General features: G+C 47.4%; 1 protein-coding gene across 1 annotated transcript; it reads left to right on the forward strand.

Annotated features, from left to right (window-relative positions):
• Nucleotides 1-1,367: 1,367 nt before the first annotated feature.
• RXFP3 (relaxin family peptide receptor 3) lies at nucleotides 1,368-12,423 on the forward strand. The gene is given in 5 exon segments (XM_073801845.1): nucleotides 1,368-1,457; nucleotides 8,526-9,187; nucleotides 9,189-9,768; nucleotides 9,770-9,812; nucleotides 9,815-12,423. Coding segments are annotated over 5 exon segments (1,497 nt in total). The 3' UTR covers nucleotides 9,937-12,423.

Raw genomic sequence — 12,423 nt, forward strand, 5'->3', positions numbered from 1 at the left:
GAGGCATGGGATGGTCTCCTTCTCGGAGCCTCCAGAAGGAACCAACTCTGCCAACACCCTGACTTCTGACTTCTAGCCTCCAGAACTGTGAGATAATACATTTCTGTTGTTTTAAGCCACCTGGTTTGTGGTAATTTGTTACAGAAACCCTAGGAAAATAATACAGCATCCAAATAAATGTGACATGTGATTGTTATCATCACTTCAATCATTAATCATACTGTGTCATTGACGTTTTTGTTGTTAATTGTCCAAACACCTAACACATTGCATTGCACATAGTAAGAACTCAATTTATAATTACGGTAGAACGAAAGATGTGATACTTGCAGATTAAGAAGAAGTAATGCAGAGTGAGCGGTGCCTGTACATACTCCAAAGGGATCTCGAGAGGATGGATCCTTTTCTCCTCTCTCTTATCTGAAAACACACTTTGCTTTGTAGAATCCCAGACTCTATAAAGTTCTGATTATATATCTTCTCTCTAATCTGACTCTGGGAGTAATTTCCTGTTCTCTTATCTAGATCCAGCTCAAGTTCTTCTGCCCAGCAGAAATCTTCCCAGAACAAACTACCCCAAACTCACATCCTAGACTTTATTTACCCGTTAATTATAGGTGACATTAATTGGATTATAGCTTTATATGTTTACTCAACTTTTCACATCAGTATATTATCTCTGTGATTATAAGTACCGAAACATCAGACAGTCTTTATACTTGTTTCAAAACATAGCAGAATGACTCTCTTACACATAATGAATGTTACCACATCTTTACCAGACATATTTCCTCATTGTTACATCTTGAAACCATACTTTTGGTATGAAGAAACCATCTTGAGGTCATACTTTTTATTTATATCTCCAGTGCTCATTTTCTAAGCCCCATCCCAAGGAAAATCCATCCCTACCTTGTATTCCACTTGCAAAGAAACCACAAGAATCCAGGAAGAATGCTTGAATACTCCACCAATCCGCCTGGTGGTTGTTTAGCCCCTTCTGCCAACAATGTGAACTTCAAATGAATCACCCGTGACCTTGGAAAATCAGGTCACAATGTACAGTCCTATAACTCTTTTCCAGGCTAATTTTCTCTCCTGGCACCAATCCACTGTAGGCATGAATTCAAATGTCTTCTTTCATTCCCACTTAAATCCAGGCGATGGTTTTTAACAACTCTTCTCTAAACACTTGGAGAAGGAATTTCACAGAGGACTGCTTATCCTGCTACTAGCCTTGGCTACTCTTTTGAGGCTCCTAATCTGAGTATCTCAGCCCAACTCCTTCCACAGGGAAGTCCAGCCCACCCAGACATCCACCCAGCCTGAAGTCCAGCCCTACAATTGCCTCAGCCCGAGAGGAGATGATGCCTCCTCTTCTACAGCCTATGGTTCAAAGTTTGTTTATTGACAAAGAAGACAGCAGGGAAGAAAAGAAACATCATTCCCACTCCAAGGTGAGTTCTTCCCTCTTTGGGTCCAAAGTTATCACAGTGGTTGGCATCAGAGGGAACGGAAGAGTGTAGGGAGTAGCGGGGGAGATCTGGATCTTGCACTCGCAAATGGCATCAAACTTAGGCTTTTGCATCAACTCAGTCTTTACTTACATTAAAATACCAAATTTTTAAATAGTAAATATGTAAATTATAACAATATTATTTTGTAATTTGTTTTGGGCATGTTTTCATTAGAGTACATATCATTATGTAAACTGTATCTATATTTATCTATATTAGGAGGCTTAGGAAAATATTGGAGGAGTCCCAGGCCTCTCTTGATCTGTGAAGGACCCCAGGTAATGGCATATCAATATTTTCTGTATTTAGTGAAAATATTTATCACATTCTTCAAGGTCTTAGTCCTAGTAAACATATGCTCAACTTTTCTTTTTAATATTTTCTATTTGTCTCTATTATCCAGATTCAGCTTGGTGGAGATAGTTCCAGTTTTCTCCAAGAGAACTAATTTTTAAAATAGATAATAAAATTAAAATGTTCATTATGATAACTTCCTCCAAAAAAAGTCATAGAAACTTCATTTTAAGAAACTGACTTTCCTGTACCACATGTTGGCTCAGGTCTTCTTTTCTATGCTCTCTCTCCTTGAATGATTTCATCTGTTCTTATAGCTTTAAAGATCAGTCCAGTCCTAATTTGCAAGCTCCACATACCCATGTTTTCAACTGCCTGTTTGACTTCTCCAACTAGAGGTCAAAAAGGCAATATGTCCATAAGAAATCTCTTGATCTTCTACCAAAGTCTTTTCATTTTCCAGTCTTTCCATCACACTAAATGTCTGTTAACCACCTAGGATTGGAAACTACTACATATTGGAAACTACTTTTCCTCTCACCTCTAACCCCTTCCAACCCATCATCATTACCACATCCTGGTGATTCTACTGTCCAAATAAAAATTCAAGTCAGGACTTCTCTCCACCTCCACAGTCACCACCCTTAAGCTGGACTGAATGTTTATGTCCCATCAAAATTCATGGGTTGAAATCCTAACCCTCAATGAAATGGTTTTAGAAGGTGGGACCTCTGAGAGGAGATTGGGTCACGAGGATAGAGCCTTCATGAATGGGATTAGTGCCCTTATAGAAGAGACCCCAGAAAATTCTCCTGCCCCTTCTGCAATGGAGGACCCAGCATAGAAGAATAGAAGATGACCTTCTATGAACTAGGTCTTCACCAGACACCAAATCTGCCAGTGCCTTAATCTTGGACTTCCCAGAATCTGGAACTGTAATAAATAAGTGTTTGTTGTTTCCTTTACCTGGTCTCCGGTGTTTTTGTTATAGCAGCCTGAATCGACTAAGGCAAGATGCCACCATCTCCCACCTAGACTGTTGCAGTAGTCTTTTTCCAGGCTCCCAGTTTGCACCCTTCATGCCTTATAACTGTTTCACCAATCAGTATGGTCTTTATAATGTGTGAACTGGATTGCATAATTCCCCTGCTGTTCTGATTTGGACTCTCCCCAGATCAGATCCAGAACCAAAAATTCTAGTGAAAGTAGTTTATTTGGAAGGAGGCCCCTGAAGACACTGAAAGTTAAGTGTGACAGGGAACGGGAGAAGCCCAATAAGCATGTATCGTCAAACAAGTTGCCACTCTGCCAGCTAAAGCTTATCTCTAAACTCTGGGGAATAAGTTAAAACACATAATCAGAGTTACTCTGACAAAGGGACAAGGAAGCTGGGGTACCTATACACCAACCTCCATCAGTCATTTGTTGTAGGCTCCTCTGAGAGGTGAGAGTGGGAGATTAAGTCCACCTTAGGCAACACCTATAGGCAGCCCCACAAATAAGCAAAGCAGCTTCAGAGAAAGGCCACTGGGAAAGAGTCACAGGAGCTGGTATCTGAAGGTCAAGTTGGCAACTAGGGAAATGGCATGTAAGGAGGGGAGATGGGCAAGGCACCAACAGCATCTCTAAACCTACTTAGATCCCTCCAGTAGCTTGCTCTTGAGTTTCGAATGAAATCCAAACTCTCAATCATGGTCTCCTAGGCTCTGTGTGATCTGACACTTGCTCGTCCTGGTCTCATCGTGTGCCATTCCTTCCAGCATGGTCTCCCACCCAGGGTCAACTTTGGTTCTTTGCTCTTCACCTGCTGGAACAACCTACCTAAATCTGTTGGCCAACTAGTCTTTGGAGCTGGAGTAAGAGGACTTTCAACCACCTCCAGACATATTACCCTGCTGTCTTCCTTTTTAAAACAAATATTCTTCTTCTGGAACCCATGAAAACAAACTTGGGTCCACGTCTCTCTCTCACTGCCTCCGATATCGCCAGTGAGAGGCCTGCAGGAGAAGATGACACCTTTTGGCGTGGAGCTGCATATGTGGCTGACTGATGACTCAAAAAAGTTGAAGGAAGAGATCTGGTGGGCATTGCAGGAGCTGTGACCCCAGATGCTGCCCAACGCCGAAGAATTGAGCCAGCAGATCACTGAAAATGTGGGCAAGATGCAGCAGCGCCTGTTGTCCTAAATGGAAATAGCTGCTGCTTCACTTCCACCTCTGCGTCTTTGAAATCCTTGATGATAACACTTATTCCGCCAAGATTCCTTCAGGTGGGTGGTATGGTTTTGGTTTACTATTTTGGTAGGTAGAAGCAGTTCTAGTAGCTTCTACTTGGTCTTTCCTACCTTAGTAACAAAGATAATTATTAATTCCAATGGAGACAAAAAGTTGTGAAAGAAAAGAATAACAATCATATACTATATATGGCTCAGTTGTTAACATTTACATAGTCATTACAGTGAAAATGCTGGGGACGGATCTTTCAAAAGTACAAAATAAATAAACTGGAGGGTGTCAGAATGTTGGGAGAAGTGGAAGGAGAGGATGTGTGAGAAAAAAGCTAAATTTTCACCTTCCATGGTAGGGAGTAAACTATTAATGCCTACAATGAAAAAATAAAATACCAATATAAGTATTTCAACCAGAGTTATGCAGTATATAGCAAAAGAATCGGTTAAAAGATTCGAATGTGCCTCTGGGCAAAAGAAATATGGATGGTCCAGCTGTAGGGGAGCTGCAATTTTTTATAATAAGCCCTATGGAACCACATATCTTACTCTTAACAAATGATTCCCATTTTATTGGTGTAAGGTCGGCACTGGGCATCAATATTTTTAAGTGGTTTTAATGTGCAGGTGGCTTTATAGATGGAGGTCTAGCTTAGGTAAAAATGAAAGGTTTTTTAAATAAATCAATTCCCTGGAGTTAGACTTGGATATTCTATAGGAGTAGATAGTTAGGGGAAACTTGTAAGTTACCTTTGAAGGAATTGCCTTAGTAGGAAGATTGCATCTGAATGCAGAGTCCAATCAATAAGTGTGTCCTGTGCCCATACATGTGAAAAGTCTGAGCCCAGCACTAAGGGCAAACAACGATGATGATGATACACACTCTGCCCTGCCAGGCTGACACTCTTAAACAAGACGAGACATATTCAGAAAGAGCCACAGCACTTCTTGATAGGGAGGCATGCCTTAACAGGTGTGCTGATAGAGGGTTCTGTGATAATTGAGAGGGGAAAAGATCAATACCTATTTCTCGGAGAATTCAGAAAGCTTCCCCCCAGACAGTAACCTTTTGTCAGTAATATTAAACAGTGTAAGTAACATCGAAATATGTTGAAGTGGGGAAGAGAGAGATGACAATAGAGGAAGAACTTGCACAAGAACATTGTTAGCAAAGGTACTAACTTGGGAAAACAGACTGACAAGTGTGGATCCTCAGTAATAAAACTTGACACACAATTAGATTAATGGGGCAGGAGGAGGGGTAACAGCTGGGTTAAAACCAACTAAAAAATCCCCTTTTAATTTTTCCATAAGGATCAACCTTATGGATCAACATACAATTTGACAACATTGTCAATTTTCCAAATTTTACGTTAGGAATTTGTATGGTAAGATTTTGGTAATATTTTAACAGTATACCTAAATGATATTTGACCATGACTGATATGCCTCTCTCTTTGAATATTTTAGATGCTGGTTGAGAAAAACATGGCCCTTGCCTTTAAGAAAAATGGTCTAAAATATCTTAAGGTCATACTGAAAAAGAACTTATTTGAAAAGGGATTTTTTCCTTCCATGACGCAGACTTAATTAAGTGATGCTATAAATTCCTGCTCACACGTGTGCTTCATTTTCAGAGAACAGATTTGGAAATGAAGAGCCTTCTAGGCCCGGAAGCACTCTGGCAGCATTCTCCGGGAGTCACACTTGGGAAGAGCCTCTCCTAGGGGCTCAGTCTGAGTCCTGCTGCCAAGTACTCAAGGCCTGGCAGACCTCAGGAGCTCATGGTCCCCCCTGTCCTACAGTGAAGAAAATATCACTATTGGGCCTAAATGTGATTTTAAGGAAACCTGTTGAGACCCCCTTCTCTTCCTTTGCTTCCAATCCTCGTATGTGATCAACCACCAGTGGACATTAATATTTCTTTGGGACTTAAATTTTTTCACATGGAGAGACAGAAAAGGAATAAAAGTTAATCCAGATGTTCCCAAACTTGGGGGAAAATTAGTATCACCTGGAAGAATGTTTGTAAAATGTAGATTGTTGAGCCCCTTTCTGACTCCACTGAGAATCAGAATCTCTGTGGCCACATGGGGCTGGGAGGAGAGCAGCGACTTATATTGAAATATAATCAAGCTCCCCAGCTGACTCAGATATCACCTGCTCAGCACCTAGCCTCAGAATATTTGAAAACCACAATTCCTCCCACGTACACACTAGGAAACCAAGGCAAAAGGCTTTCGGGGCGTGCCCTAAGCTTCCTTGTTTTGCAACAGCACCTTGAAATATTTTTTAAACTTTTTTTAAATAAAGGAGAAATAAAAATCTGATGGAGAAAGAGCTAGTAAAAATTTGAGTGAAAAGTAAACTTGAAGATGAGGCTACTAAAGCAGGGATAAGAGATGTAAACAGAAGCGACCTGTGTATCGGTTCCGCGCAGAGCTGAGTTTCTCCAGATCAGAACTTCTCAAAGGAAGTGGTTTGGTTTGGTTTTGGTTTTGATTAAAGCCTTGGCGCCCTCTAGCGGGTAAACGGAGTAGACCAGAGACTACCGTGAAGCGTGTTCTCCGGAACTGTGTTCCCGCTTGGGAATCAAGATTGTTTCCGTTTCCCTTCATATGTTTTGGGTACCGCGGTTTCTTTTTCACTATGCCTTTTCTATCACCTCTGCTTTCAAGGCACAAACTCTTTATCTCTGTAAGTAAAGTCACGAGCTCTGCAAGAGTGAGGACAGTTACGCGTAAGATACTTTTGTTTCAGTTTAGTCCCGGACAGTGAGGAAAACATTTCAAATTTCTTAAGTTTATCCTAAGAAATGTACATTTTACACCAGAGCGGTTGATCTGATATTTAAATAAACTTCAATTTAAGAAGTAATTCAAATGGTTTATATTGGTTCCCGTTGCCCAAAGGAACTTAAAAGATTCCTTAGAATTTACTTCCACTGGTCTGGAAAAAAAAAAAAAAATCACCGGTTAAGAGTTCTGATTATAATAGTAGTGGAAATGGGGGGCTTGTGGCCAAAAAACAGCCTTATGAAATCCTCTATTCCAACTGCATCAAGGTAGAGTGTGGTTGCATATGAGTAAACAATCTGTTGAAGAGCTCTGGGCTGAGAGCTAAACATCTAATGTCTGTAAAGTCGGCACACCAATTACATGCTCTGCTTCGCTTCAGTTCTCAAAATACACCAAAGCAGAGGGCAACACATGAACTCAGAGATTTGTTATGTGAAGACGCTTTGAAAATCCTGACAGTCACAGACACCAATTAAAGGGGTCAGCTAATTAATAAGGGGAAGTGGAGCTGGCGTTTGTGTATTCAGGAAGAGCCCTCATCTGATTTAAGGTCTGAGCAGGAAAAAAGAGGCCACTATCATTGCTTTTAAAAAGGAAAATGGGGGCTTCGCTGGTGGCGCAGTGGTTGAGAGTCCGCCTGCCGATGCAGGGAACACGGGTTCTTGCCCCGGTCCGGGAAGATCCCACATGCTGCGGAGCGGCTGGGCCCGTGAGCCATGGCCGCTGAGCCTGCGCGTCCGGAGCCTGTGCTCCGCAACGGGAGAGGCCACAACGGTGAGAGGCCCGCATACTGCAAAAAAAGAAAAGAAAAGAAAAATTGGCAGAAGATTGTGCATTTGGGAGTGAGAAAGAAAAAATTCTAATAGTTATGTTAGAGAATAAGAAAGGAAAAGCGATCGCAAATCAAAGCCGACTTTCTCCAGCAACATAGGAAAATAAAGGGTTACGACCATTTCCTTTTGAAGCTGAAGAGGAAAAGGGAAATTGGCCGCTGGGCTCTTCCTGCCGCGCACCTCTCCCCGCTCCCCCGCGGCGGGCGCGGCGAAGTTCAGCACCTCGGAAAGCGCCCCCTCTCACGGCGCGGGGGTTACGCAGGCTCCCTGGGAGCCCGCGGCCTCGGTTTGGCGGGTGGGGATGCAACTCGCGGGAACGCTGCTGGCAATTCCCTGGGAGCTGACAACAGCGGAGAGACGGAGACGCGAAGCCGCGAGGGCAGCATCGAAAGCCCTGCAGAGAGTCAGAGCGAGGTAGACAGAACTCTGTTCAGAAGCCTCGTCCACGCAACTGCCGAGGAAACCGACAAAGGTATTTGAAAGAGAAGGAGAGGGCCCCCAATAGCGGCCTTGAGCGGCAGGGCGGGTATGCGCTAGTGACCAAGTGACAGCGGGAAACGCAGGGGGCAAAGTCTGACTCTTACAGTAGGGACCCGGAGACTGCCACCTTGGCCGGAGAACCTCTAGACGCCGACCGCTCGCCTTAGATGCTGTGCTCCTAGGCTCTCGAATTCCCCTTCAGAACAGACGCTCCGCGCAACTCCCGCGCCCAAGGCCAAGCTCCGCTCGGCGGGGACGCGCCTGGCGCCCTGGTCCTAGGCGCTCTCTTCCGCGTCTGCTTTGAAAACCCCCAGGCACGCCGGAACCCCAGGAGAGCTGGACTCCCTTAAGGCTTATCTCCCAAAACCTGACCTAGAGGCACCTGCGCAGGCAGGTGGCCGCTGCAGCCGCGAAAGCCACCATGAATAAGGTGGCTGGCGGGGACGAACTCGCAGAACTCTTCAGTCTGATGCCGGACCTTCTGCAGGCGACCAACACTAGCGGCAACGCGTCACTGCAGCTCCAGGACTTGTCGTGGGAGCTGGGGCTAGAGTTGCCAGCCGGCGCGGCGCCAGGGCATCACCCGGGCGGCGGCGGGGCAGAGAGCGCGGACACCCAGGCGCGGGTGAGGATCCTCATCAGCGTGGTGCACTGGGCGGTTTGCGCGTTGGGGCTGACGGACAACCTCCTGGTGCTCTACCTGATGAAGAGTAAGCAGGGCTGGCGCAAGTCCTCCATCAACCTCTTCGTCACCAAGCTGGTGCTGACGGACATGCAGTTCGTGCTCACCCTGCCCTTCTGAGCTGTGGAAAACTCCCTCGACTTCAGATGGCCTTTTGGCAAGGCCACGTGGAAGATCGTATCCACAGTGACGTCCATGAACATGTACGCCAGCGTCTTCCTTCTCACCTCCACGAGCGTGGCGCGCTGCCACTCGGTGGCCTTGGCTCCTAAGAGCCACCGGACCCGAGGGCACGGCGGGGGTGACTGCTGCGGCCGGAGCCTGGGGGACGGCTGCCGCTTCTCGGCCAAAGCACTGCGCGTGTCGATCTGCGCTGGCCTCGCTGCCCAAAGCCATCTTCTCCACCACGATCAAGGTGATGGGCGAGGAGTTGTGCCTGGTGCACTTCCCGGACAAGTTGCTAGGCCGCGACAGGCAGTCCTAGCTGGGCCTCTACCACTTGCAGAAGGTGCTGCTGGGCTTCTTGCCGCCGCTGGGCATCATCAGCCTGTGCTATCTGCTGCTGGTGCGCTTCATCTCCGACCACCGCGTGGCAGGGACCGAAGTAGGAGCCTCAGCAGCCGGGGGAGGCCTGGCCAGAGCCAGCGCCCGGAGACGCTCCAAGGCCACCAAATCAGTGACCGTCGTGGTCCTATCCTTCTTCCTGTGCTGGTTGCCTAATCAGGCACTCACCACCTGGAACATCCTCATCAAGTTCAACGCGGTGTCCTTCAGCCAGGAGTACTTTCTGTGCCAGGTATACGCGCTCCCGGTGAGCGTGTGCCTGGCGCACTCCAGCAGCTGCCTCAAGCCCATCCTCTACTGCCTCGTGCGCCGCGAGTTCCGCAATGCGCTCGAGAATCTACTGCGGCGCCTCGCGTCGCCTTCTCTCACTAGCAATGCGCCCTTTCTCCGCCGCCACCAAGCCGGAGCCCGAGGACCAGACCGGCAGGCCCTGGCGCCTCTCCACCAGGCCGCGGAGCCAGACATGCTCTACTCTCCGCCCGGCGTGGTGGTCTACAGCGAGGGGCGCTACGACCTGCTGCCCAGCAGCTCCGCCTACTGACGCAGGCTGAGGCCCGGAGTACGCAGGAACTGCCAAGTGGCCTTCCCTCGGCGGAAAAGAGTAGAGCGGATTAGAGGATGCTGGGGGCCCCCGGATCAAGAGGTAGGAGGGACGAGGAGAGAGAGAAACACAAAAGAGCAGCCTACGAAGTGGCCAGGGGACCTTCTCCGGAGAGGGGAGGCTGCGAACCCAGGTGGAGAGAGGAAGGTGGCAAAGTGGCCGAGACCAGCCTCAATGGACCAAGCCACCAGCCTCCGTCCCCCTTGTCTCCACACACACCCCTTCCTCTCCTTATGCTGTCAGCGCTGGGCTGTGTGGGGCGCCCAGAAGCCGAGAAAGGCATCAGGAATGTAAAGCAGTTCGGGGACAAGGAAGAGGGCCTCAGCCAAGTGGTGCGCAGACAACTGAGCGCACTTATTCCAGCGACTACCCACCCCCGCCCCAGCTCTTGAAAGGGTCCTCAAGGTGCATCCAGTCGGGTAAGCCACTCACAAAACCTTTGCACCTTGGCTCCGGGACCGCCCAGGCGCGAAGGCCTGATTTGCTGCTTGGCTGGGCGGAGAGCCTAGAGTACGGGACCAAGAAACTTCTTCGGAGTTAGAAGGAAGGAGTGACAATCTGGGTCCGCCCTCAGGAGAAATGCACCGCGAGAGAGCCACCTCCCGTGGCGCGTATGGTTTGTCACTTGGGATGGGGAGAGCGGACACACACGGAGCCCGACTGAGACCCTGCATGGCCTCTGCGCTCATAGGTCGCCGAGACCAAAACCCTCCGGCGTGCGTGCGAGAGCCCCTTCGCGGCGGAGTGGAGTCTCTGCGGGAGGGAGCGGACGCAGTGTAGTTCGAGGGGCTGAATAGAGAGACCTCTTCAGGCTACGACCCCTAAAGGAGAAAGGGGGCTCTCTGGGTCCCCCAGCAGCGACTGTGCGGCGCGCTGGAAGCTGGGCGTCTGGGTTCCCCTGAGAGCCGTGTGGGTACCTGGAGACACTCCTTGCGTTCGGGTCTGCGCGCTGCAAGTGAGCTGTGCCCAGGAGCAACTTGAACAGGTCTGAGTAGACAGGCTACTGGGACTGGGGACTCCCCTGCAGCCTCTCCCCCTTCACTCTTTGGCAATCGGAATGCCGGTTTGATTGAGGCTCTGGGCCAGCAAGTAGGGGGATCGTTCGGCCGCGTTTTTCGTTGGCTTAGATGGAAGATTAAAAGATGCTGTAGAAATGTGGTTCCTGAAACCCAAATTCCTGGAAGCTGGCGTCTGATCTTTCAAGGGGGAGTTGTGGGGTGGGAAGGGGAATGGGAGACTCCGGTAAAATCTGTCCTAAAGGGAAAAGAGTACCGAGAGTCTGTTTTGAGGGGATCGCCAGGATTTCAGGTGTGGGGTTTCTTATTGTTCATAACATTGAGGAGAGAAGGCAGGGAGTCAGAATTCCCACAGGACTCTACCTTAACCAAGTTCCATTCATTCTAAGGAGTGGTCAGCACGTTGACATGCGTGATGAATTCTTCCTTAAGCCCCAGTGTATGGGACCATCTGAAGGGTGACACGTTTCTCATAACAATTCCGTTCCGGTCACGGCACAGTAGTCCTTTCCTGAGGCTGCTCAGAGTGGGGATCGAACGATCTACCCATCCAGCTGCCAGTTTTGACCGAGGTGCTACGGTTGTTCTCTTTGGCGACCTAGTTTGGGATCAAAACACAGGTAATGTAGGCACCTACTGTGTGCTTATTTTAATACCATAAATAATCATTATACAAACATGTCTGCTTAAAGAGCCTCTGGAACTGTCAATCGTTTTGTGATTTTGTTGGAAATTCCCAGTAGCGTCTGAGATTTAAGGCTGCAAATGTGAACTGCACGGCCCCAGCGTCCCTGGCCCTGCTTTCCGTTAACACACACAGTGCAAACACTCAGGCCTTGCCACAAAAACAAAAGCTGCCTCGCATCCTCAATCCTGAGTAGCCTTGAGAAGTTACCTTTTTCAGAAAACAGAAAAATGCTTTTCTTTAAAAGTAGTCAAATCAGTCTCTCTTTGCCCTTTAGAAAGAAAACTTACTGATATTGATATTGAGGACCCATGGGCTAATAAAAATTGAACTGTAAGCCCTCCATGTCTCCAAAATACAAAATAAATGAACAAGTAAACACCCACAAAGAACAAATAGTAGCATGGTAGTGTATCTCTGTGTAACGCTGGTATTAGACATTTACAGAGAGATTCTCTTTATTAAAGCAACTTGCCTTTTCAATTTGGACAATAGAATAATGTGTGGGTAGCCCAGGATTTTGGGGGAAATATGTTGAAGTGTGTGCTTCTGGGCACTAGAAAAACAGAAGGGGCTAGGGGCAAGGACTTCGTGAAAATACTCTATGAAACGAGTCATCTCGTCCCCACCCAAACCCGAGGACTCCTGAGAACACGGCTAGAGGGAGCAAAGACCAAGATTTCTGTCTGTCACAAGGACAAAAGCATCAACAAGGAAATGGTCAAA

Source organism: Tursiops truncatus, chromosome 3 (genome assembly GCF_011762595.2).
Source record: "Tursiops truncatus isolate mTurTru1 chromosome 3, mTurTru1.mat.Y, whole genome shotgun sequence".
Lineage (NCBI taxonomy): Eukaryota > Metazoa > Chordata > Mammalia > Artiodactyla > Delphinidae > Tursiops > Tursiops truncatus.